General features: G+C 41.5%; 1 protein-coding gene across 16 annotated transcripts in view; it reads right to left on the bottom strand.

Annotated features, from left to right (window-relative positions):
• Positions 1 to 26,918, bottom strand: part of LOC125764283 (TLD domain-containing protein 2) — a 109,113-nt gene that overhangs the window by 26,463 nt on the left and 55,732 nt on the right. For 5 of the 16 annotated variants that reach the window (XM_049428376.1, XM_049428360.1, XM_049428361.1 and 2 more), the window contains exons 3-10: positions 16,518 to 17,400; positions 11,795 to 11,866; positions 5,823 to 5,929; positions 4,617 to 4,910; positions 2,001 to 2,937; positions 1,001 to 1,625; positions 781 to 926; positions 122 to 256 (exon numbers count right to left, since the gene is read on the bottom strand). In XM_049428376.1, coding sequence (XP_049284333.1) covers positions 122 to 256; positions 781 to 926; positions 1,001 to 1,625; positions 2,001 to 2,937; positions 4,617 to 4,910; positions 5,823 to 5,929; positions 11,795 to 11,866; positions 16,518 to 17,383 — 3,182 coding nt within the window. In that variant the 5' untranslated portion in view covers positions 17,384 to 17,400. Of the gene's footprint in view, positions 1 to 121; positions 257 to 780; positions 927 to 1,000; positions 1,626 to 2,000; positions 2,938 to 4,153; positions 4,518 to 4,616; positions 4,911 to 5,822; positions 5,930 to 11,794; positions 11,867 to 12,838; positions 13,503 to 16,517; positions 17,401 to 26,918 lie in introns of those variants that run through there. The other 11 variants (XM_049428366.1, XM_049428367.1, XM_049428371.1 and 8 more) reach the window with 9 other exon arrangements.

Genomic DNA, 26,918 nt, shown 5'->3' with positions numbered 1-26,918 from the left:
GTTCGGTAGAGTGTGAACAGGGTGAACTAAAAAAGTACACAGAACGACAGCGAAAGTGTGACAAAAACGTTATTATCTTTGTGACTTTGTTATGGTGTAGGATGGTAATACAGATTCTTACCCGGCCGTTATAGGCCCCCCCGCTTGCGCTTCGTGCGGTGTCAGTGGTGGAACAGGTGAGCCTCCGGAGTCTTCCGATGGCGTTTTGGACAAAAACAAATTTCCACCCAGCTCCGAAACCAACGTGATGGGTGAGCTTTTTTTTTGGTTTGTAGTTGATTTTTATGTGGCGTGATTCCCAGCAATAGAAAACGATATGGCGAAGGGGAATTTGGCATCAATTTACAAGAATAGCGTGTAGCAAAGTTTAGCCATTGTTGATCGAAGAAAAAAAATCATACAAATTCAAAAATACACAATAAAATCATAATACCGATGCGATACTTTGGTATCTGACCGGTAAAGTGATAAATGTGTGCTCTAAACCAAATAAAATGGAAAAAATGTGACAAAACATATTGGAACAAAATCATTTGCTGTCATTGGAATTGCATTGATAAATAAATTATTTGCAGTGACAGTGAAATCGTAGTAAAAAAAAACTTAGTGCTGTAGTCTTGCGAGATAATCAAATATATAAGACTTGTGCTATTGGTTTTTTAATCAATGTTTTTAAAAACCACTCGTAGCGTTTCATAAATCGTGCGCTTTAAACCAAATCGTTTAAATTATTGTCAACTATCGGTTGACCATTGGCAGAATTTGTTGATCGTCACTTACCTGGAAAATACTTTTGAAAATACGCTCTGGTTTGAGTCACCAGTGTTCGGTGCTGATTCAATCGAATCCGATTTGTGACTACTGCTGCCTCCTTCACCCGTCAATCCTTCAACCCAAGCCAGTGGGTAGGACAGTCGCTTCAGCATCTAAAATACCAAGGATACAACCATTAGTGTGAAGCCGTGTTTACGGGTCAACCGTCCACACTGTTGCTACCAACCTTGTTCTTTTTCGTTTCGCCACCTTTGTCGAGTGATCCGGATCCGGCCGGAACGGTGGCACCGTGAGGATCGTGTTCGTCTACGCTGAAACTCACGCTGGACGTTTTCTTCCGTCCGCCCGCATCCGTTGTCAGCGTGGACAAGGTGCTTTGGTGTGAGGAGGACGCTAGTGAGCTACTGCTACGCGGTGAAGTGTCGTGCAAATGGGTCGGTGCAATGGTCAGCGGTGGTACCCAGTCCGCGCTCAGTACGATGTCCGCATCGCTGTACACCTTTTTCGTTGCAATTGGTGCCACAATTGGTATGCTGGCGACAGAACTGGCCGCACTGCTGCCACTACCGCCGGTGGTTCCACCGCCCGTCGACAACGTTGAACCATGGGCCGGGTCACGGATGTCGATGCCAGAATCGTGGCACGATTGCTTTACCAGCTGACCGTCACCGCCCGCAACTTCGGCAATTGGTGGAATTGCTACGTGGTGTCCACCAGCGCTCGCCATACCGCCGATCGAGCTAGCACCGGCCGTCGAGGACGATGCAGCCGTAGTGCCACTGCCCGTACTGGCAGCTTCTTCGTCGTCCAGAGATCTTCGAGATGATGATTGATCGCAATAACATTTTAATCTACATATTCTCCGTTACGGAGCAAATGTCACACATCGAGCGATAGGAAAATGATCCAGGAATGTTGGGGGATATAATGCAGGATTTAGTGCGGGAGAAACGAAAACATAAGCAGAAACATAAAAAATAAAACAATACTGAGTATGTATAGCAAAATTTTTAACAACTTTCATAAGCCGCGGTTGTTAGTTCGCAATATTAACAGAAATTAAATGTATCATTAATTGTGTCTCCCGTCTTCCGTGTTACGGTGGCGTTATGAAAAATTGTTAGTAAATTTTACCTACTTATACTCTGACATGCGATAAGGTCGTGAAGCTTGGTAAGTGGATGTGTTAAATTGCACTGCAATGTGTCTGACTTAATGTGGCTAACCTGTCCTTGCTGGGGATTGCCCAGTGCTGGTCCAGTAGACTTCTCCGTCGCTCCTCCAGGGAGCGCATGGTGGGATCCTCTAAGATATTGTTGGTCTTGGTTTGGTCAGTCTTATCGCCTGCCTGCTTTTGCTGCTGCTGCTCGTTTGACGCACCGGCACTGTGGTCGAGGGAGTTGGGCGTGTGAGACTGCGACGAGTCACGATCGTACGACAGAAACATGGGTGGTTCGGTTGACGGTGGTTTCGGTTCTACCGAGCTGCCACCACTCTCCGTCGAATCGCCATGCAAACGCTGCAGGTTGTTAGGTGTCACGAGATCGCGCTCGAACGCCTTCGGAAAAGCGTCCCCATCACGCTCGTTGCTCGAGCAAATCGATTCCTGATCATCACATCCCTCCACCGATCCAACGCCCAGCTCTGGGAACGTTTCGTCCTTAACGAGCAGCGAATCTTTGCCGGGCGAATGAGTGTCACAGCGTGAACACGGTTTCTCCACTGGTGCAGGATGATAAATCTCAGCTTTCTCTGCCGTTTCGTTACCACCGGCCGCACCCTGTACGCGCATGTGTGCAATATCGTTGAATATGGCCGCATTCACGATAAACTCCATCGGTGCAATGACACCGTAGCTTTCCGGGCCGTGCTCAATGACTAGTGGATCCGACACGTTCGGATCAAACATGACGGCGTTGGGGGTGACGAGCAGTACGCCACCTACTACACCCTGACCATCGGTAATGTGCCGCACGTTGATCTTTAAGAAACGCTGTATAGTCACGGGATCGTCTTCATCGCCACCGGCTGCAGTTCCGGTCGCACCGCCTCCTCCTCCTCCGCCACCACCTCCAGCTCCACCGCCACTTTGTGTGTTCGGTGATGCAACACGCTCGATGTGACCGGGTTTCGGTGATCCCGGGCGTAATCCTTCCAGCAAATCTAAAACAGAAACAAATATGGGCGGTTATAGTTTCTGGTTGATTTGTATTACGTGTATCGTTAGACACAGTTATAGAAGTTGTTTACGAAAATAAGTAGTACTAATTTCGACCTATTTACCACACTTCCAAGAGTGTGGACCAACAAACAAGACCAGACAAGGGTGTTGATCTAGTGTCGTCACCGGAAAAGTAAACATGGACACAGAATCAGTACAGTGTGACAGCAGCATGGAGAAACAAACCTGATAACTTTTCTCGTAAAAACGAAGCTCCAAAATCCATTGTCCACGACTGCATTTTTCACCAGTTTATTTATATTCACTATTACACCCATCAATGAATCATCATGAGGGACAGAAACAGATCTTCTGATCGCAGAATCATCAGAATGCTGTTTAACCAACTAACCGCACTAGGTGGTACTACGGGCAGAGACAAACCTTCAAACGTATCTGGGTAATGAAATGATACTGTTGGGCAATATGGACCAGGTTAGTGTATGTACGATCTTATCAATGCCATTACAAACACAACCGGTCCGGACCGATTTGCCGGTTGTTGGATTGTGTCCATACGGCTGAATTGCATTGGTATTGCGAGCTACAATTAGCACTATACCCACCCGTAGGTTCTTATGCATTGGTTTAATGCATTTGTGTGTGTGTGGGTGATAAAATGGTTCATTTTTTTAACATTGTTGTCACACTCGGTTCGTCATGTGGACCGGATGGATGCCGCTGAAACAGTTACTAGCTTGCGACAATAGTGGCGGGATAATAATGCATTTATAATGCAGTTTATGATCATTAATATTACAACGATCATCGAAACGGGTTTGTTAGAATCTACTTCCGAATGCTAATCGGTTTTCAATAGTAAAGAAAATCCAATAATCAGTATGTTGTTTACATTTAGACAGTAAACGTCAGTGGCATTCAAATTCTTAAGAGATCTTAAATCATGTGAGATGATTTTTTAGTTTTTTTTAAATCGTTAGTATTCATTAAGATCGGTAATTGCCATGTAGCTGCTAATAACAATCGATGGAAAGTTCAGAGCAGCAACAAAACGTTGCTAAATTCACACATGACCATCTAGAACACATCACAACGGATGTGCTTCCGTTCTATGATAAACATAGAGTTACACTGTACAATCGATTGTCAGCTGTTTTTACCGCATTGCGTACGCTACATTTTCCTTCGGACGCTTACCTCCATTTTTGCAAAACACTACTGTTTTCAACATTTGATCAAACATTTACACAACCTGCACTTGCCATGAATCATTCACTTCGTCGTGGCCACTTGTATTACGCTATGCAGGCAAAACACAAATTACTACATTTATGTCATTGCTTCTACATTGTTAATTCCAATCGACAAACGTATGGAAATGAAAATTTACACACTCTTTACACTGCATATGCACTTTTGTAAACTTTTAAACAGCTGCATTTGGGAAAAGTTACAACAAAACAATAAACCAAACGCTGTTGTTTTGACATTTTTCGCCTCAAATTTCGCCCCGCGACAGGTTGCAAACAGAAAAGCCACAGTATATAGCACTATGGGATTGATGCGAGCCACAGTTGAACTGATTGCCATCGTTGAATTGACGGTTACAAAGGTGGCGAACATTTAGCAACTATCGTACTGGAAGCTTCAATGTACATACCCTTTTCATCCTGAGACAAATCTTCCTGCGAGCCCTTACGGCGGCCATCGGTGGGACTGTTGGAGGAACGTTCCGTGCTAGTGTCGGATTCACCATCGGCACTCGCTTTGGCATTTTTGTCCGGTACGAGCAACTGCTGGCCGGAGTAGATGAACGAACTGGCCAAACGGTTCAGTTGGGTCAATTCTGATGGTGTCGTATCGAAACGTGCAGCCACGGACGTTAGTGTGTCCCGGTCCTTTACTGTGTACGTAATTGTGGGTATCGTGGGCATCGAACGCTTCTTTTCGCCATCTACAACAAGAAAGGATATAAAGTTTATTTATTGCAAAACGCTTGCACTAATGCACTAATGGTATGTGTAAGTAAAGCAGACCCAACCTTTTTGATTGAGTTTATAGAGCCCCTGTTTGGGACATTGAAACTTCCACAACCCATAAGATGGGTCAATGCACAATGAGACGCAACTAGTTAAACTTTTACTATACAAAACAATAAAGCCATATTTGAGCAAAGGCTGCTCACGGCGACACAATATAAAAGCTTTTCTTTGCTTAAACGCAACGCACTGCTCTTCTGCTATCGATGAGCAAACCATCGGGGCACGTTTTTCTAGACGTCTGCACACAACAAACACTTCTAATTATTTAAAAGTCAGACCACACTCAGAGCCTTCCGTTGAAAGAATACAAACCAGCGTGTTGGGAGATTTTTGACAAATTTGCTGACAAAAGCATAAGCATCGTCTGTAAAGAAGCTCATATTTATCTGAAACTTTGTAGAAAGGGTCCCGGGGGGTGTGCACGGAAATGGAATGTAAACAAAGGTCTGGGAACAACAGACCTCCAGTTCTGGCCCTAAGTGCGGGCAGAGCAAAGCTGAAACAGCAGAAAGGAGATCGTGAAAATGGTCCGTTGCAACTGGTGTAGACAACAAACTTGCACTAATCTGTTGGATCTGTTTTATGTTTGTTTATTGATTGTGCTTAAGTTACTGTTGCAACGGGGCACAAGGGCACGATACTTGCAATGAAGAGCATAATGGTCATGCTTGTTCCGAAGCAGCCAAGTTCAGGACGATGGGATTTGTTAGACAATGTATGGATAGGATAGTTAACGGATGCATTGTTCCAGCTCATGGAGTCCATCTCCCCCATCTATTTATTAATTGTTCCGTGTGCAGTGTCGAATGGAAAATAATAATTACCTTTTGATAGTCGATCGATGCTTTCGAATCTGCCTTCAACCTTCGAGCGCAGCGAGTCTAAATCGAACGGTGCGGCCAATCCATGATCGACACTCCTGGATTTGCTCCTGGTGAGATTAAGAAAAGGAGAAAAAAAGAACACAAAAATACATTACTCACGTGCGACGTAAAGCGGGCCACAATATTCGTTATGAACAAACAGAAAAAACAGCACGTTACTTGGCTTCTTGGCCACCGGCAAATGTGCAGTCATAAAACTCGTACCATAATTCAGTTAAATAGACACTAAACGTAGGTATTTTTACTATCGGAATAGTGATTTGCTACGTTCGATAAGGTGTATAGTAGGTAATATACGGCTAATAAAATGTAAGCAAGCATTCCAGAGGCATGCACACGTCCTACAGGTTACGGAGCTTATTGTACGTGCTCGGTGCGATATTAACACTTAAGCCAGGTAAATACTTTTGCCAGATGCCACTACTTACGTGGATGATGTGAAGGATGTACGGTTAGTTACGGTTTCAAATAAAATCAAATTAAAATCATACGGAGTGCTTTATTATGATTTGAATGAGAGACATTAACTTATAGACCGTTTAATAATTATTAAACATTTTATTGTTCAATGTTAATAGTTAAGCTACTTTCCTACACGTTGTTTATTCATTGAAATAGTATAATATGAATGATAATTATTCAACTAAAAATTTCTATTAGTACATAAACTAGTGGTGAAGAATTCCGATTAGCATCGGAATAAAGTTACATACACAAAAAGCGTTTTGTTAATTAATTATTAGCACGTAATAACAAACATATTAGCATGTCTGATGTTAGCAAAATGATTACAAGTTTAATATAGCTCACTTATCACTAATAGCATTGCTAATTATTTTTTTATTTTTATCATCAAAATTGAACTGTTTTTTCGCTACAGAAAACATAACACAATTGCCACAAAGAATTCCTTTCCAACCGCTGAATTAAGATCACAAGGTATACCCATTGTCGGAGGTGCGAAAATGAACGTTCTTGCTCCGTATGTTACACTTGCTAATTGGATAATTGGCTGTGATCACCAGCTGGTGCTGTTCTACGACTTAACACCCCATCATCCTGATGGTTTCTGGAGCTGTTGGAAATCTTCATTCATGGGATGCGGTCGGAATGTGTGATGCTTTGCTACCAGCAAAAGCCCTCGGTGTGTTTTTATTGCAATGGTCCGACATGTTTGCGAAGAATAGCCCCCAAAGGCACTACATTAACAAGTCCCGGTTGGTAATACCGGAAGCCCAATTAAATATCTTATCTACAAACTAATTGGATTGTACCCTTCGACTGGATTCTTTAGTGTATTGCTAGGTACTCATGTTGGAAGGATAAGCTTTGTTTCAATTGTTTGTTAGGATTTTTTAAACTTTAGTTTAAGAGAAGTAATTTTAGCTTAACTATCACCATGTGCGTTTGAATTATAAACGCAGCAGTAAAACCATCTTCCATCTACCGGAAGATTACGCTCTTCCTGTACCTTTCGCTTTGACAACCTGCCACGACTTCCATGTCGCGAAGGGCTAAGCAATGATCTCCCCCTTTGTAAATCCACTTCTCCTTGAGCAAGCAACACGATCGAGGTTCATAAATCATGCCATACTTGAAAGTTTTTTTGCCGAGCGAAATTCCATTCATCGCTTTGTGTACGGATGGGACGAATGATTCCAATCAACCTCCCAAACTCGTCGCATCTTGTGTTCAGAGCGCAGAAACCTTTTGGGTAGGGATATCGGGCTTCTTCAACTTCAACTACCGGTTTCATAGTTCATCGTTTGCTACGAACAGTGACAGGGAGGAAAACACATCAGCAGCATTGCCACCCTTCGGTTTTTTTTGCCACAAAGAGGTGTCGTGAGCTAGTGACCTGGTAGCCGGCAGCAGGCGGTTTGTTCGCGGTCACTTTTTACAATGAGCTGTAGAGTAAGCGAATCGGTGGTGGTGGTGGTGTTGCTGTGGCAGAGAAAAACCCCATACGCAGCAGCCATCAAGGAAAAATTTTGCACCACATTAAACTAGATTTATGCTTCCGGTAGGGCGATTAACTTGCCGTCCACTCTCACTTGGGCCGCGCTCGTGTCTCGGACATCCTTCACAATATTGTAATTGTGTTTGTGCGTTTTGCGAGTCTCATCGCCAAGGGAGACGGTGTGCGATTGCGTCCGCTACGTACGGACCCCGGTGTAGGCATTGCAGGCTCCCTCTTGGTTCAGAGGGGGTGATTCCTTTCGGAGAGGGGAGCAATGCTGCTCCCAGGCAAAGTCCTAGCGTAGCGTTTTTTTTTTCTAAATGCAATGAATGACTACTTTGCGCCATCTTGCGCTTACCAGTTACTTGACCGGGCAATTGAGAAGGGCAACAACACCTGACGGCTCCTCTAGCGGGCGGTGTGTGTGCATCAAGATAATTATAACACAAATTTGACACGATCAGTAGCTATGCGAACTATACAGTAAGAGCCGCTGATGTATGGGGTTGTCGTACAATATATGGCTGTCTCCATAGACACCTGCCGCAGGTGTTGCCGATACTATCTCAGCCTTTCAGCCTTTCCTCCCAGCTGAAGGTTGCTCGCCGAGGGCTCGTAGAATCTGTATCGGTAGTTGATTTAACGCAATCGATAGCACATTAAGGCACTACACACGACAGCCCAAGTGTACTGACCCGTAAAGGAAGCGTAACATCTGGTACGGAACAGACGTTGCAAGTAGTTTGCCCGTGGACAGGTGGGGCGGGTGACCAGATGATGTACTATATGGGTTGGTAGATCGACGAGATACGAGCGAGAGTCATCGTGTTCTGATGAATGTTTCATGGGCAAACCGTAAGGGTGAGACAGTGTACTGATCAAAGAGAAAGATCTTATCATCTGACACTAAAAGCTATCAGGTCGTCAGTTTTGCTAGAGGTCACAAATCTCGCCAACTACACGCGTTCGTTACGGTTTGATGCAGGTGCCTTATAATTAAATTATGCACGATAAATCTGTCAATCCGCTGGGGTGCGCTCCTATTCGTTTGAACATTGATCGCACACAAAAAAAAAACATGGCAACACAACGCCTAAAATGTGGAATGGACCAAACAGTAACAGTAACCATCGCCTAGGCCCTTTTCATTGCCCAACAGCTCCGGATATTATGCCGACTGATATGGGGTTTTGCGGTGTTGCGATTGTTCCGCATGATTGAAACGCTGGCATGTTACAAATGATGGGTGCACAAATGTATTTGGATGGAAACCGTTTATGCAGTAAATGAGTATGGGGCTAAAGAATTTCAAGTTCAAAGTACCGAACGGCGTTTGGCCCAAGCAAATGTCCATCAAACGTGTGTCCCCCGGAGTGTCCCCGGACGGAATGGTGCTGTTGTGTGATACCAACTCGGTCTACCCACTCGGATGGGCTATGGCCGGAAATTGATCCCAATCGGTTGCCAATCGAGCAAATCGAAAACCACAATTCGTGCGACATTGAACCCATCCGGAAATGGTTGGTTGCCCATCATTCCTAGCGGTATGATACTTGTCGGAATCGATGGTGGACATGTTTGGTTCAGGTTTATGTAATACAATAGAAGTTTTGTTGCTTCTTAGTTTTTGTATACAGCTGACAAGATGCTATGGAAAATTGCTGTTTTGGACGAATAGCAAAATGTTTGCAACTTGACCACAATTTGACCATAAAATGTTTCAGTGTAGTAAGTTGTATAATTTTTAGTTCTTCTAATGACAACCATATATGTACAAATAAGATTTAAATAGTCTTCTTTCTTTTCAGCTTCAATGCTTTCGAAAACAAATAATAAATCTGGATTCAAATCAGATAGAACTAAGATTTCCAAATACTGATTTGCTTTGTTACATATTTTTAACATGTTTGTGAGAGACCCCAAAGATCACCAGGACGTAATATCTTATTGTTTGTGGCTTTAAAAAAGTAGTAAAAATTAATAGAAATTCATACAATCACCTCTCATACGGATTCGAAACTGTTTTTTAATGTATGAAGAATGTGGAACTTTGAACGTTTTATTGTTTGCCACAACCACATTCGATTGTTATTACATTATTGGCTAAACCCAAGTGGGTCTCCTGCCATGGGTCTGCAGTAAAGCTTTCATCCATAATTGGTCACCGTGACCATCGTGCCAGATAATGTTGTTTTCGCAGAACTACAGGAAATGCAAATGAAGTTTCCCAATACGAATGGAAGTCCATTCGAATGGACGGTAACGTCCGCTCGGTCGACCTAGGCATAATCCACGTGTGCCTTTGGGGCCCGAATAATTAGCCACGGGATATCAGAGAATCAGTGGGCCACCACTTTCGGCCCCCAACTCCATTTCCAAAACTCGTTCCATTTAATGAGCAAACAAACTTCGAAGGTTATTGACAGCCCATGTCACACATCGGACCGTGCGGCACTATTTTTACATGTTGCGTATTGCAATTGTTTTCGATTAGCCGCAAGTTACGCACCGCATGCGATGATCGTATGTCAAGGTGAATACCGTTGAAAGATGACCGAAAAAAAAAGTTTATAGCAAAATGTTGCGTCTTTCGTACCATTGTCACTCGAGAGAGTCACATGGTCAAACGTTTAGTTACATTCATCCATGTCGATAGCACGCAATGTAACGCACGTTACGAAATGTGCCCTTGAAAATGTTACCCGTATCGAAAGTAGTTGAATTTGGCTAATTAGTACACATGCACATGGGGCCATGAAAGGGGGTTGAATTAGTAAAAAAAAGTTATGTAATTTAGCTAAGGTTTATCACGTTTCTTAACCTAACCAAGAGAGGATTTAAATTCGTAGTTTTTATATCCTTATTCAGCGTTACAACTAGTAACAGCTGACCGTATTTAATTTCAACCATTTTTTAAAGCATGCAGCAAAAAACACATAATTCATGATTATATAAAGCACAAATAACGTTCACCGATAGCATTAACATTTAACCATCAACAGTGTCTCGATTTTTTCATTTGATTTTGATTCATCTGATTAGGAAAGGCAATAAATCGATTGGTTTGCATCTCCCAAGGGTCCAAAATGACCCCAAAATAAACACAATACCACTTAGTTAGAGCTTATTGCCGATGGCCGGTTTGGTTTGTTTCGAGAGCAAAAAAAAAGCTTGATGATAAATCGACAAACAGCTGCTGGCTACTAAGCGCACTAAATGAATGATATCGTCATCTTAGCGGGAAGCGTTACGAACCGTACTTCGAGGTGAAGGTTAAGACTACAAACGCTGAACTGACCGCTGTTGTTGTTGTTGTTTGTAGCACCGTTACCATCCATCCATCACTTAAAGGGCCCCGTTGAAGGGTCTGTTGGCTTAGATTCTTTTGATGAATCACTCGATTTGTGCACCGACCGACCGGTGGTTGTAGGGCAGATAAAAATAGACTCAAAACAACCGTGTGATATTTGATGTTTTCCGAAAACAACGACTCCGGAACGACCTCACGTGAACCGCCAACAACAACTCAACGCTCAAGAAGGTAAATTGCGTGTTAATGTGTTAACGGAAGCAAAGAATGTTTCATAACAACATGAACGATCGTGAACAAACTGTATTATTTGTCGGAATTCTATGTAAGATGTGTTTATGATCACACATTATCAGTTATTGTGAGGTAGTTATGCTTTTGTTTTTCGTTGGTGGTAGTATTTTAATTCACACATGTACTGTTATCAATATTCAATCGATCGATCGATCAATCGATCAATCGATCAGACGTGTGAGTGGTTGAATATGTTTTCAAAAGTTAATTATTGACGGATTTATGAATTAATCCTGATGAACGCAATTGATGTTTAAGAAAAATGAATTAAATAAAACTATTACAAAATAAAGAAAAGGATGAAAAAATAACTCCCTGAAATAATAATAATTAAAAAAACCAACTAACCTTCGATATGGTGGGCTACTGAGAGTGTCGGAGCTTTTGGACAGTATCACATCCTGACTAGCCCTACGAGTCCTGTGTGGGGCAGTGGTATCAACGATCGTAATCATGGAAGGATGATGTTTTGGGTTTTTGGTAGCATCAATCGTGCACACATTAACGGGACGGGATAGTTTTTGCGGATCGTGCCATTAGCGACAGTCGGAACGCCAACCAGATACGGGAAGGACAATTGGATGCAAAAAAACATACATAAAAAAGAGAACAGAAAAGAAAACAAATTAAAATGAAACAAACAAAAAATATTACACATAACATACATTAGCTGTGGATAAAAATTTAAAAAAAAACATAAAGTGTGCAATTATGATAACATTCAAAACATAAAAAATATGAATCCTTTAAGTAGAAAATGTCTATACACAGGTTGTTATCATACGGCTGAGCAAGTATGTATTTGAATTTATATTTCGTGCTACTCAATATCCTCGTCACGAGCTGATCCAGGTGAGCAAACAAACCATTTAATTTCGGTGTGTCGTAACGATTTTTCTAGCCCGTTTAATCTTTGTGCTACGTTACGCTATCTGTAAATGTTTCTTTTTTTCCCCACTTTGGCGTTGCATTCGGTCTAGTCTAACCGATTCATGGTTGCGTGGGGGGATAATAGATAAGAGAAACCCCGAAAACAATGTCAATATTTCAGAAGCTCAACAGAAATTCAATCAAATTACATTCCAACCGATATGGGATAGCTAATTACAATGTACAGAGCTGGCTGAAGTGGTTCGGAATATAATTAAAACTTGTGACTCTTTCTTGTTACAGATATTTCATCTCATTCCATTTAATGAATGAAATTGTTTTACTAAAATATAAATATCAAAATCGAAATCGGCCATCATTGGAAAAAATTATTTCTAAAGCTCCCATGCACAGCTCATGATCTTTACAGTGTGGATGAATCATTAATTAAAAAAAAACATTGATTGCACGCAGGGAACCGGTACACACGCATTAAGATAAGAACGGAATGGATTTCCTTACCAGTAGTGCTCCTTAAATTTAGATAAGTGATTTTTAATCTTCTTTGGCTTTTCCATCGTTCCGCGTTGCTACCACTTGTCGCACAATATCACCATGTGCAGACATGCAAGGTCACACCGAATTTTTAACTACCGTGTCGTTTCACACAGCAATTCACTGCGAGCAGCAGCAAATTGATCCAACCATTATCCAGAAAAAAAGAATGTTTGCTCTCAGGAGAGGGCACGCGCAATGCACTGAGCCACTTGTGAATTTATCTACCGCAATCACAACATGAACTTCTCCCCAGCTGATCGTATGGTTCTGTTGGAAAATGATGCACTTTTTATTACCACTATACTATTAACACAATTTGGGATTATCGTCACGAAGAAGAGGAAAGTAATACATCCACAAAGAAAGAAAATGTCCTCACGGAATGTAGGCGCGAATATAATGACCTACGTGATCGGTATGAGAAACCCGAGTGGAGCAGAATGTAGGTGAGACTTCGTCCAGCCGGAGCAGAACGAATCCGTCCCTAACCGATAACGAAATCGACCGAGGGTACGCTCAGCAGCGACAGACACTCACAAATCGCCGTACACAACCGATGATGGTCCACTGATAAGCTGCCATTTCGGAATGGGTTTGCTTAAGATTGCATAGTCAAACACACATGGGCTACCTGTTTTGGGTGGTCAGAATCGGTGGACCAAGGGCGGCCAAAGTGATCCCAAATATTGATTCCCGCAGCAGTGGGTTGGTACCACTTCACTTGCCAACCGACTCGGGTCGCTTATCTGTGTGAAGTACGCCACACACTCATGACGACGAAAATGGGACGATATGCAATCATCGCTGGATGTAGTGAGAATGAATGCGTCAATGTACTTTTTTTTGTCGGTCGGTATTATCGCGTGTCTGAATGCTTCTCTGTTTCTCCTTGAGCAAACCCCAGAGGTTCGGCAGCCTGTTTATGGGTTGTGGGTGAAGTGGTTCCTCCCGAGCACGTGACACCGGCAGCCCGACAGTGGATCGAACCCGATGCAGAAGCGGTTGCTGCAGGTTTCTGGACACGACACATATCCGTCCAGTTTTGCCGGTCAGCAAAGCAAACTGTTTACCGAAACACGCAGACTGCCTCGAGTGATCGTTAATCCTTTTATGAAGGATCAAGTACTTGTACCAAACGGATTAACAGTGGGGTCTTGGTTTTGTTGTGCTTTCCAAAATGCTGTTCTCTTGCTTGCTTTTACACAGAGTCGATGCACAGTTCTCTTCGGATTTCTTTTTTATTCTCCCAATATTTCGCCCAACTAACTTCATTAGACATTGAAATTTCGACGTGAATATTGGAATCGGAAGTGAAATACACGTGTCTAGGCTTATGTCCTTCCACTAGCAAACCAATTTTTGGATATGGAGTTGATCTCAGTGTGTCTGGCAAGGTTATACCTCGTACGACATTGTTTACATATGTTACACCGGAAATTCGGTGTGATTCGTGTCATTTCCACGTGGCGTCATATTCAGCGTACAATGACTTCGGGGCACTGATTGAAGCAGTTGGATGGTTGTCCAATCGAATCGAGATAAGTTATGATTTATCGCTGTATATTTTTTTGCCTCTTTTACCATTAAAGTAGCTGTCAAAGACGATAAAGATGGCGTGATGATAGGGTGGTTATTTAATACCCGATTCGCCAACGGATGCATGATAAGCAACTGGGTGGCATATTAGTCGAAATGTTTATGTTGAAAATCATTAAAATAAGCCATCACTCATTGAATTGACCGGGGATGTTGTTTTGTCTGGTTTGCAAATTATTGCATCATCACATTTTATCTGCGGCCACTGAACGTTGGTTGTAGACATCATCGTATTGTGACTTTTTCGTTTCGGAATATACTAAACAAATGAATTGATCTTTTAAAAAGCAAATCTTGATCATCTTCTTTTTTTTTGCCGAACGCAACAATATTGATAAACAATGTTAGGATATTGATGCAAAAATAGTTCAATTCAAATCGATTTACAATATAACTGGAGTTCTCTAAAGTACGAACCAAAAAAAGCGCTCACAAGAATAAGACTTCAGCTCACAATCTGAAGTACACTTCGCAAGTACTCGTCTGACATTTTCATCGAGCATCCCCATCAGCTTCCAAACCTACCGTAAGGCAGTGTTTACGGAAAGACTGAGTGTCTATCTTAACGCCGATTCACATTCGCATATAGTAATGGGTAAGTAGAGTTTTATTCTACAGTCAATCGATTTATCTCTGCTTAACGTCAAGAATCAAAATGTCGAGCTTGTTAATAGGATATAGATCACGATTTTATGGTATTTCCTGCATCGTTTGAGCACGACAGAATAATAAGATTGGAAATGCGGTGGATATGTTGAGGGTGAGTTCTCTAGCGGGCGGAAGCAGTGACATAAAGCGTTCATCTTCCTTTTACCGATTTTTTTTGCGACTTGTTGGTTCAACCATAAAATGGTAGATGAAAGCTAGATTTGCATTTTTTTCTACCATCATTCTGCTACATAAAATTTAAATTATCCAACGGTTCAGCAGACCGGACCCGGGAGGCATGATGTCACGCACGCCTGTCATCAGTCACGTAGACATGCTCCGCGTCCGGATTGAGTGGATGGATGTTAGCCTTCACCCGATTGGCGGCAAACGGAAGTGAACAACCAGAATTGGTGTCGGTTGATGTCTAAGAAACCGAACAACTTGGTTAGACTAACAGTCTCCAACGAAGATGGATTTCAATTGAGATCAATCAAACCATCTGCAAGAATAAAATGAACTTCTCCTTCAGTACCAAAAAAAGAGGATCGTTACGTAAGTTGTGCCGGGTGTCAACAGTGACATAAAAGGTTTTCTAGTTTCTTATTTAACAAATTTTAGAATGACCTGCTACAATCGTAAAGTTGCTGATAAGACATCATATCACAAGCATTGTGTTAATGTTTTCCATTTGACAGCTCTGTATTTAATCTATCGTTGGTGACGAACCTTTAAAGCCTAGAAACGGATGAGGTAAAACATGACGGCAACGCAATGCAACAATGCAATTTACGCAATGGAAAATAGGTCATGGTCAGCTTGACAAGTGCAAGCTAAGGTGGCATGTGCACCTACTTGATGCTTGCAGTAAAAGCTGCAACACATGAGCACGATGAGCGAGTGTAAGCTGTCGGAAGGCATGAAATACAATACTATCACAAAGATAACAACATCTATGCTATCTAAAGTCGTAAGAGTTGACTGGATCACTCAGCATTTGTGCGTTATGCTGCTGTGAGAACAGACAGAGTTGTTGTGGAGACAGAGACATACATCTGGATGTATTCTGTGTCTAGTAGATGATGGAGACAGACGATGAACAGTTAGTCGTGTATCGTGGGCGAAGAGTCAAAAGTTAGTGGACAAATATTGGTGTTATCCGTTACGATGTACAGTGATGGTGAAGTGGTACACCGTCACCTGCAGTACGTTGAGCAGGAAGTAAATTGTGGAGAACGTTGCAACGGCACGCTGACCACCGTAGACACTGTATAGAATTGCATACAAACTACTTAACACCGCAGGTAAAGAATAACGATCTTGTTCTAGTAACTGGCATGATCTTCGCCGATATGTTGATCATCCTTTCCACAACCCAACCCGGGCACCAGTTAATCACCTTTGTTTAAGATTATCCGGCACGAAGATGTTCCACCAAGAGTGACGCTTTTCACGTCCATATTTGCCGCTCGGTCCCGGCCCGTACGGTGACGAATCGAGGCCATGTACCGATCCAAAGCTGCTAAAACTGGCCGAATCTTGCTGCATCGTGTCGCTACCATCCAGTGACGCCATCATGCCTTTGCGACGTCGTCGTTCAAGTTTGGTTTGCCAGGATGATGAGCGCCGGCGCTTCTTGTCATATCCTAGTGCACTGGCCGCACCTCCATATGGGTCCTGTTGCTGTTGTCCATTCGTACCAGATTCACCCAACATTACGAACGTGTCCGTGTTTGGTGAATCGTTCTCAATATCCGATTCACCCGTTTTGATGTATTTCTCCGGGATGGTACTGATGGAGTGTCCGTTGTGATTGTGATGCCCATTGCCCGTACTGGACGCGGATATTGAGGACGATTTGGAGTCTTTACGGCCACCGCCAAGAAATACGACCGCGATCGAACTACGTCGCTTGTTGCTTTTTTCCGTACCATTGGAAGCACGCGATCCACCACCGAGCAGAGCTAAACCTAATGAACTACGCCTCGGGGGCTTTGTGGTGAGTCCATTTTTGATGTTCATAGTGCTGTTGCTGCTGCTGCTGCTGCTGTTACTACTGGTGCCGTTGGTGCCATTGGTGGAGGTAGTGCCAGAATTGCCGGCCGTCCGTAAGCTGTGCAGTAAGACGGTATCGCTACACACCGAGGTCGTGGTCGTTGTCGAGAGACTAGATTCTTCGTCCAGTGATACTAACGTCGGGATTGAACCGGTGCTGTAATCCTTCCGCGAACGGTACTTGCCCGGTGCGGTTAATATGCTGGTCATGGCTGATAGTATATGTGCTGAAGGGAGAGAGGGAGAAAAAAAGCGATCGAACCGGAACGATAAAACGGGTGTGGGTATGGTCTTTTATTTCCTGCTGAGAAAAAAAATGGTAAACCATTCAACAACCATCGATAAAATGCCTGAAGAGCAAACGATTGTACTGTGAATTCCTTTATGTTGTTCTTTTTAAAAGTTCGAATAAAGTACAGTGAAATGTTTCCTAAATCTGTTGTTTGATTTTCAACGTTCTGGGCATGATGAGGCAACCTCAAATAACATTTTGTTTGTAACGGCTGTTAAACCAGACATTGAGTGGTCACGTTTTTGTTGTACAGCTTTGAGAGTCCGAAAGGAAGATGCTACTTTTGGAACAAGGTCGAGTTTGCGAGTGGAACTTGTAGGGCAAAGTATCAGATCTTCATTCTACCAAAAAGGCCCCCCTTCGTTCGATGGAAGTTCGCTTTTGAAGATCAATGTATGCTATAAAATTAATTATTCTACCGCTTTATGTAAGCGTGGCGCTGAAGGTATATTTGAAGTTTGATAGAGTGTGTTGCTACAGGCCGCAATGGCCTTTAAAAAGACTTTACCGGCATGACTACGGTATTAATAAAGGCTGGTATACCTCTAGCTTGTTTGTGGTGATGTGAAACTGGACATTTATAATCATACCTGAATGGGTGTAGCAAAACCAATAATGAGAAAGGAAATTAAACGATTGTTTTCACATGTGAACTCACGAAGATAAATGCAAAATAAACGCAGAAATTCATTTCCTACTTGTGATCGATTTATTTCCTTCATACAAACATATTACTTTAATAAACGATATTCATTATATAACGTTATGAAGCAACAACTAATGCCCATGCAAACCCAACATTGATTGCGATACATTTCAATCATCAGCTTATGGATAGATTTGTAGACAAACAGCCTCTCTTGTCTGGGCTTCGCTACATTTTCACTTGTCACAGGTCTGCCATCAAACACATAGCAAAAATGTATTTCAACTCTAGCAAAACCATTTCAAGTACTTCAATAATTTTGACCACATATTTTCCTCCCATTCCAGACTCTGGGCAATGTGTTTCGGTGCATGTTCGACACAAGATTCGAACTTGTAGTGGAATTTTTGGGCATCTGGCAGTACGCGTAATTGGAAACCACGGCGTTTTCCTTCTGTTGTGTGCGTTTTGTTTGCCGCATACCAACCAATATACCGCTGCCAGTATCGAATATATGCTGCCCGGGTGCTTTTTCAATTCTTTCCCCGGTAACAACAATGTAATGAAGCTGGTCGGTGTATTTTGACGCTTGATTGCTTTGACCAGCAACCACGGAGCGATAGAATGGTGAAGTGAATGGAAATGAATAGAAGTACAATACAAATCAGAAATTCGATCCAAATCAAATCAAAACACTATGTTGGATTGCATCTACTGTTAAGGGATGGGCAACGGAGTATACATTTAAATTCAATTTGGTTTTGTGATCTGTACGAGTGTTCTATTGTCGAAACTATCCGGACGGTAATGTAATCCAGCTGATGGGACGATACAATTGTGCAGAGAGGGTAGACAATTCATTAACAGAAATTTATTTAAAATAATATAATGATACAGTGTATGTTATGAACATCAAACACCGAAGAAAGTTATGTTAATTTAAATATAAAAAGAGACTAATTGATATCCAAAATTTTGTATCGTTGACGAAGAGAATTCCATGCGGAAATCAACCCCTTTTTAAGGAGATAATATAGACAATAAAGATCGATATAGAACATTTCCGGGTACAATTTAAATTGATAGAAAAAATTTCAAAACAAATGACTAATCCATTGTAGACCATTTCCTCATTAGTTATAATTAAACGACGATCGCTTAAAACTTTGTACTAGAACTACGCAAAGCGAACGTACGTGTTCAATTGGAAAAGAAATAATTCCCTCCATGGCACGAGGTAGCGCACGATAATTGTACCACGGGTGCACTTATTTCCGTGATCGATCGATGAAGTGATCAGCTATGGAAATGAACGCAATTTATAAATAATACGTGTAAACATACCGATCCATAAAGCAATAGTTTTGTTGCAAATAGAAACGAAGTTTGCCGTCCTGTGGATAATGCTTGGCAAACGACGCAAAAACACAGTTGCTAAAAACTTGATTCGCACGTTCTGGCACTTCTGTCAAACATTAATAGTGCACACGCGTCTTTCATATATTTTTTTAGGTACATATTAATATAAAATATTTTGAAAAATTTGAGTAGCATAACAGTAAGATTTGACCGAATAATTTAAATAAGTCTATTAAACCATTATAATGCCGGCATGGTCTAGTATGTCGTTAAGCTAAGGAAAAAAAGATCGTTAATGAATGAGTAACGAATTAACAATTCAATGGTAATAGCGCGTGAAATAGCTGATGAATATAAGATTTTATTTTTCCTCTTTTTTTGCTCGAGTATGTTCCGCATGCATGCGGTAATTGGTGAAAATAATTAAAATGAAATGCAGTAAGTTGAAATTATGCATAATTCCATGTTTAATATCAACTTCTCTAACTGTGAAAGACGTAAACAATTATATTGAGTAATTCGAACCCAATTGTCAAGTAACAGTGAAAGCCTAATTTTTTTAATATAAAAAAGCCTAATTAATATAAAAAAGAGAGTAAAATAAATATTCAACAGAAAAGTTTTTTTTTCCGTTGCATATAACAGATTAAATATAAGTAGCCGCCCGTTCGTATATGTCTGAGGTCTGCAGAGTTTTCACCAAAAGGGTCAGGCAGTAAAAATTAACGTTAAACTGCGGGCCAAATACTTGAAACAAATCTTGAACCATTTACTGTCAAAGAGATTAGATGATTTTTTAAAAATGTAGATAGATACAACATAGTTGGTGTTGATTTGGATTCGCAGGACTAAAAATAATCTGATATCATGATAATTGGATTTTGTGTTCTTCGTGTGCCCTACAACATTTTTTTCGCTGTCCGAATCAAATCGTTTAGCAGGCCGGACTTTGACGACCCTTGGTGTATGTGATAAATGGCGCCCGTTCTACACGACAGAACTGGGTATTAAATCCCATACGGACCGCACTGTAGCAAGGACTGGCTATCCGAATACGTGGTAAAATAAGTATAATTATAATAAGAGTAATAAGGGAATTACCATGAGAATTGATCTTTCTTTTTTCCAAGTAAATATTTTTTTCGACGATTAGATGGGCAAATCTCGTTCTTCTAATAAGAGTAATAAGGAAATAACCATGAGAATTGATCTTTTTTTTCGAAGTAAATATTTTTTTCGACGATTAGATGGACAAATCTCGTTCTTCTAGATTTCGCTTTGCATCACATTGCAAGGCATTGAAACATACTAATAAATTACGTGAAGCAATGCATTTTTATTACTCAAACATCAAAGCACCGTCATTTACGCGTTGCTTAATGTTTGCATTTTATGCGTTCCACATGTGCATCGAATCGTTCCATCGTAGATGGAATGCAATGCAACAAGCCAATCGACGAACGGCATCCGCTCGGTGCCTAACGACGGTTGCAGTTTTACAAAAGCGCGTGTTCGATCAACACGGATATAGAGGAAGCTGAAAAAAAAGAACGAAATCTATTCTACAATCGCACGTAACACCATTATAACAGCAACACAACTAATGTCTGCATGATTACAGCAAAATCGATATCGATCACAAACGTCCAAATTAAGCAAGGAAAATGGCTTGAAACATACGAAAAAAGGCGATGAGAGAGAACACACTTTGTTCTCCCCACCGTTTATCAATCAAAAACAATTCCGATCGAATGGTGTCGGAATAGGAAGAAGCAGTAGTATACGCTAAAACCGCCAAAGCACACCCGAAAGCCCGTGAGTTATGAACGTGTGTGAGAAAGAAAATATGAAAATTATGAAATACTGTAAATTGTGTAAGTACTGATTAATCTTAAACCCAAGCAGCTGGGCCAGTACCGGCAACCCGTCCAGGTAGCATAAAACGCGTCGATGATGTGTGGCGGTTACCGTTTCGTCGCTTAACGCCGTTGCATCATTGCACATTGGGTGCGCGCGTGTTTGTAGCCATGCCACCAGGCCAACCGGTGCATTCGCATTTTTTGAAGGGAATACGGGCCAGGCCGTGGTGTGTTACTCTGTTTGGTGGTTCACAACCATGGCAATGTAAAGAAAGCCATAAATTCAACAATGGGTCATCGTCAGCCTCATAATGCCTCGATCATATACACTGGAGAGTGCAGCGTTAGGACATCGGTGGTACGATGATAATAGTGACCGTTGACCACAAAAAGGCTAATGGAACGGCTTCGTATGATATATTGCAATCATTAGACCGCTTCACAAAGGGACACAAGGGCGCGCTTGATGATCCCGATGTTCGATTCGATCAATGACTTTGCAATGGAGTTTAGCATGCAGCAAGTCACTTAAGCATGGAGTTGCAATGTTGTCTTACTCGCATAAGTTTAGCACCATAAAGATGGAATGGAAATGTGAAAGAGTTTCGAACATTGGCGTCCAGTTATATCAATCAGACAGCTTAATGGTGTTTCAGATAGACGTGCTGTAAAGGCTATAATAATTGTTTTTCTTTGGAAGGGTAATTTTAGCTCCGATTCTCAAATCACTACAAACGATGTGTAATTAAGATCAAATATTTGTTATTATTTCATTTGCCTTTTTTATTTTATTTGTACACAACAATCAAAGAACGCAAGGTAATCATCAGAAAAAAATAATTAGTGCTTTTAGTGGACAATCCTGGCCCATTTTGTCACTGAATTTATGATTCAAAATACATTCCCGTGGAGCAAGGACATATTCTTACCGGGCCGGGGGGCCAAATTAGTCTCAACACCAGCAGCTACTCGGTTGATGATAACCGTATCCCCGTGGTAGTTGATAGAGTGGTCACGTTTAATTGGTATATGCCACCAATTAGAATAAGCGTGCCCACGAAAAGACGCATTTTTTCACGAAGCTTCCACCAAGCTTTGTTCGGACACACCGGGGCTAGTCACAATCGACTCGGGTGTAATGACGAATAAAAATAAAATAAAAAATAACGCTGATTACACTATCCGGCTCCAAATGACAGTTCGGACAGGTTCGGGCAAACCGCAAGTAATCGCGGACTGACTTTGTAGTGCGTCTCGTGACCATCGACACATGCAACGGGCGGACAAAAACCCGATCGTGGAGTACCGGAGCCTCGTCACACGCAGTGGTCCCTTCATTTCCGTTCCACTTTCATCGTAACCTTCGGCATAACCCTTCCAAGGATGTTGTAACCGGTCAAAGTCGGTTTGATGACGAACGGTGTTGAAGTATAACATTTTGGCATGCTGCGGCATAACCTGGCAGTTCGATATCTTTATCGACTGCCACCACCTTCGTTCGTTGTTCAACTGACGGGGTAACAGTAAATTGACCAAAAAACAAATAGTTGACCGATTTATCGTAACCTGTCCTGAAGTGTTTTGTTTCTATTAGGTCGGCAAGTAAGTTGCTAGCTTTGGACAAAAGTGAAGGCCATTAGTAGTACTAGTTACATAATTGTATATGAGCTAATTGAGGCCGATCGTTTACTCCAGGAAACGTATAGGATAGAATGTACCTCTTACCAAGTCTAGCAACAGCTTTCGGAGCACTCACAGAAAGTCCTTCAGAATATGGTGGGATCAAAAGGGGTTTAGTATATTACGAACCGCTAACGGTTAAACCATCTAATCCGTTTGAAGCGAAAATTAATGGAAATAAGACCAGAATATAAGGCTAAATAGGATTCAGTTGTTCGTGTAGATCCTTTGTATCCTTTGCTGTTTCGGTACAAAACAATTTGAAGAATTGCGGATGGGAAATCTAACCCGCCTAATAGTACAGACTTGACATCATTTGAATACCATAAGTTTCGATCGTCGCAGAATGCTTTTTCAGGAAAATGCTTTTTGTTAGTCGAGGGTATCTAAAACATTAACTTGGTGTGACCTTGGACTTAAAAAAAAATTTAAGTTTGGAATTCATAATTAGTCACAAAGCAAAGAAACCCTGTAGGTTCTAATGGACTATCCGTAGAAAAAAATTCTTTCACAAAAAAATCTAAAGTTTGTACAAAAACCCGTATTCGTAAAGTCAATTTTTTTTTTACGAAAAAACGTTTTGAGCTAATTTGTACACCCAATACTTAATGTACAAACAGAAACATTAATTTCGTAAAAATGGTAGAACAATTTAATTTTTTCATTTTACACACGAGGAGCAGCTTGACAACATGTGACAGCATAATTGGACAGTTGAGGCGGATTTTTTTCCCTGTCCTTTCAATATGAAATAATCAGTGCAGGATGCAGAACAGATCGCTCCAACGAATTAATTATTACATAAAAACTTGAAATAAATAACTTTTTTTAAATAAATTACGTGTTTGGTCTCTTATACACGAAAGGGCGTGGATCGTATGTCATATGAACCGGCCTAATATCAAGAACTTAGAGAGCAAATTTATTTTAAACTTATTGTTAAAATAATCTCTAAATCGTTAATGAACACCAACAGATGTACCTTGTAATGATAGTAAAATATTCGGAAACATTACGTGTGAATACTTTCCCTCACCATCAGCAGCAAACCACACGTCTTTAAATTAAGGAAATTTAAAGGAAAAGTTGTCACTTGTAGTGACAGTGAAATGTTTGTGTTTTCGCTTTTGCATTTTCATTTCCTCACCACGCGCCGTAAGCCAGCTGGTAAAGAGCCGCATGTTGTTTTTCGGGCACGATTTCATCATATTTTACTCCGATTCCCGTACAACCATGCAAACAGCACCGATAGGTGCATTTTGCACAGAGCGGTGTATCGTGTTTGGCCACGGGCCAGAAATGGTTAATGCACGGGGCGATCCTCGAGGACCCGGCGAACCGGTGGTTACGACCGAGGCGCAAACTGCCCGGCTGGTTGGTGCAGTAAGGTGCATTCACACCACGTTACATTCACGATGTGCATCGTAAGTGTATTTTTAGCCGGCAACCCAAACAAGATACATAGGCGCACAGGTGAACCTTTGCTTATACCGTGTGCACGGCGACATACGATCGTGAAAGTAAACGTGATGCGCATAGACAGTGGGAAAGGTTCGGTGTTTCGCTGCTTTCACACTGCCGTTGTGGGAGTAATTGCGCCGTCCTTTGATGCACCACCGTCGTTGTCGGGTTCCAAGCGGAGAACGTTGAAAATGACATAAAAGTTTTTTTTTTATTTTCTGGTTGCTTCATGTGATTGGAAGTGGAATGCCTCTTTTTAATGGAACATAAAATGGCATACATTTATTAGAAGCTATCAGGTAATTGCTTGATACCTGAATTAATTTGGTTGAAAAAAAAGACTAAGGAGTTTATGTGCCTGAATTTGATTTTATTTCGGTATACAATTTTGTAGCTAAATCCCGCCAAAATCTTTTACAAAGCCACCCGTTTGCGGAGTTGATTTTGTACATCTTCGTAGCACGTATGCTATTAAAAAGTTGCTATCATTTTAATTACACACCATTTTATATCCTTTGTATCCAATAAACTCATGCTTTCAGGAGAGTATCAAGATCGGCGCAAAAATTCAAGCATGCGAATGGCACGATTAATGTTTTGATTTTAATGCTCAATAAAACCCTTACGAAATGGGAGCATGATTTAACCGACTTTTCAAATAAATGTTTGCCATTCCGCAATGCACTGCAAAAGGTCAAAACATCACAGATCAAGAAAGAAAAAAACCAAATTCGAATCAACACCACATGAAAGACTATTCGAGATATTCTATTCCAGTTTCGTTTAGACAACTGTGCAAGCTGATAGCCTTGGTTTTACTCTACGCTTCGCATACAGTGCCGTTCGGTGGTTCAAACCGTGGTAACAATCATTAACGATCCGAAACCGGCTTCTTCTTGGGATTAGTTCTTGAGCACTGGCACTCTTCGTATAGCAAAATACGGAATGGTGGGACTTTTTTTGTGTATCTCTCTAAGACACATAATACGCACCAATAAAATAAATAGCTTCACATGTGTCTTTTTGCAAGCTCAAGGTAAGATCACAGCAGATTTGTGAAGGTTGATCGTATGCAGGAGGTTGAGAGAACATCGGTAACGGATGCCCGCGCAAAATGCTGGAATATCTACATGCATTAAAGTTTATTGAATCGGTTAGTCTTTTTACAAAACGAAGAAGTTTTGTAACCTTTTTCTTTTGTTAGTTTTTTACCAAAGCTGCTAGTACGATTCTAAACGATTTGCGTTAGAAGCTTTCTAAGAACATATAAAGCACAACATGCTTACGAAGCGAATGGCAATGCAAAATGTGCCACGAGGCACGTTTTGACTTTAATTACCACATCCAACCACGAACCCCCATCATCGAGGACACCCCACGTGGGAGCGAACGATCGTAGGGCTACACAATCGGCCTTGCACTTGCGTGACAGAGTGATGAAAAGTTCTACAATAGCAACACTCGTCATATGTGTCGCAGTTTCTGACACGCGTTATATCAGCATCATTCGCTTGTGTTTGCGTTGATTTTTGTTTTCGCGAGAGTCCCAAAAGATGACTTAGGAAATATTATTCGTTCACAGGGTTTACTTGCGTTTGTTAGTCTGGGAAGGGATCCAAATTTCGCGGATTTTGTGGGAATCTGAACACCACGAGAGTGGACAAACAGCATGAGCTCATCCAGCACTAATTAAACGAACGGGCCCCCAACGAGAACGTAAACAGTTTTTAATGCTGTCATCAGTCCGTAACCTTCTTGAAGTATAAAATAGCGGCGAGCCACACGCGAAAGAAAACCGTTGGTGGACGGCAGGCGGTGGTGTTATTCTTCGAGCTGTTGAATCAACAAAAATATTTGTTAGTTCCTGTACAGGCAGTGGTAGAATAAAAAAGGGGTGCGGTATCCCTGCGATATTGCGTGGGTTTTGCTAGTTTTGTATCAACTTATTCAAGTAATTGGGAGGAAATATCACAGGAAAATATTTTACAAAGAGTTATAATTTGTATTGTTTTACTTCAAAATTTATTACATTTTAATTTTACCATCATTCATAAATGACAGCTTATGATTGGATGGAAATGTCACATAAACAGACGTATTTGGACCAGCAACCAGATTCCAAAAAAACCCTCTCCCCATTTGTGGTTTTTGCTGGGCTCAATGTTTACCCTTTTTCGCCGTACAGTAGTAACAGAGATACCGGTTTCTTTGAGATCACTTCATGTACGCGAGCGTACTTGTACCAACTCCCTCCGATCCGGTATGAAACAAGGCGGATCCAGCACGGCAGAATGAAATTCGCTCATGTGTGAGAATGCGTGTGCTGTTGTTCCGTGCGTTGGATCTAGAACCAAAGCTAAGCGCTGCCGAGTATCGCCAAGGTCAACCTCTTGTCAGCGTGCAACTGCAATCACGGGACTTGAGCTGGCCGGCTGATGATATGTCGCC

Source organism: Anopheles funestus, chromosome 2RL (assembly GCF_943734845.2).
Source record: "Anopheles funestus chromosome 2RL, idAnoFuneDA-416_04, whole genome shotgun sequence".
In the NCBI taxonomy this organism is placed as follows: Eukaryota; Metazoa; Arthropoda; class Insecta; order Diptera; family Culicidae; genus Anopheles; species Anopheles funestus.
The sequence above is the reverse complement of the archived record's forward strand: the minus strand, read 5'-3'. Positions and strand labels throughout refer to the sequence as shown.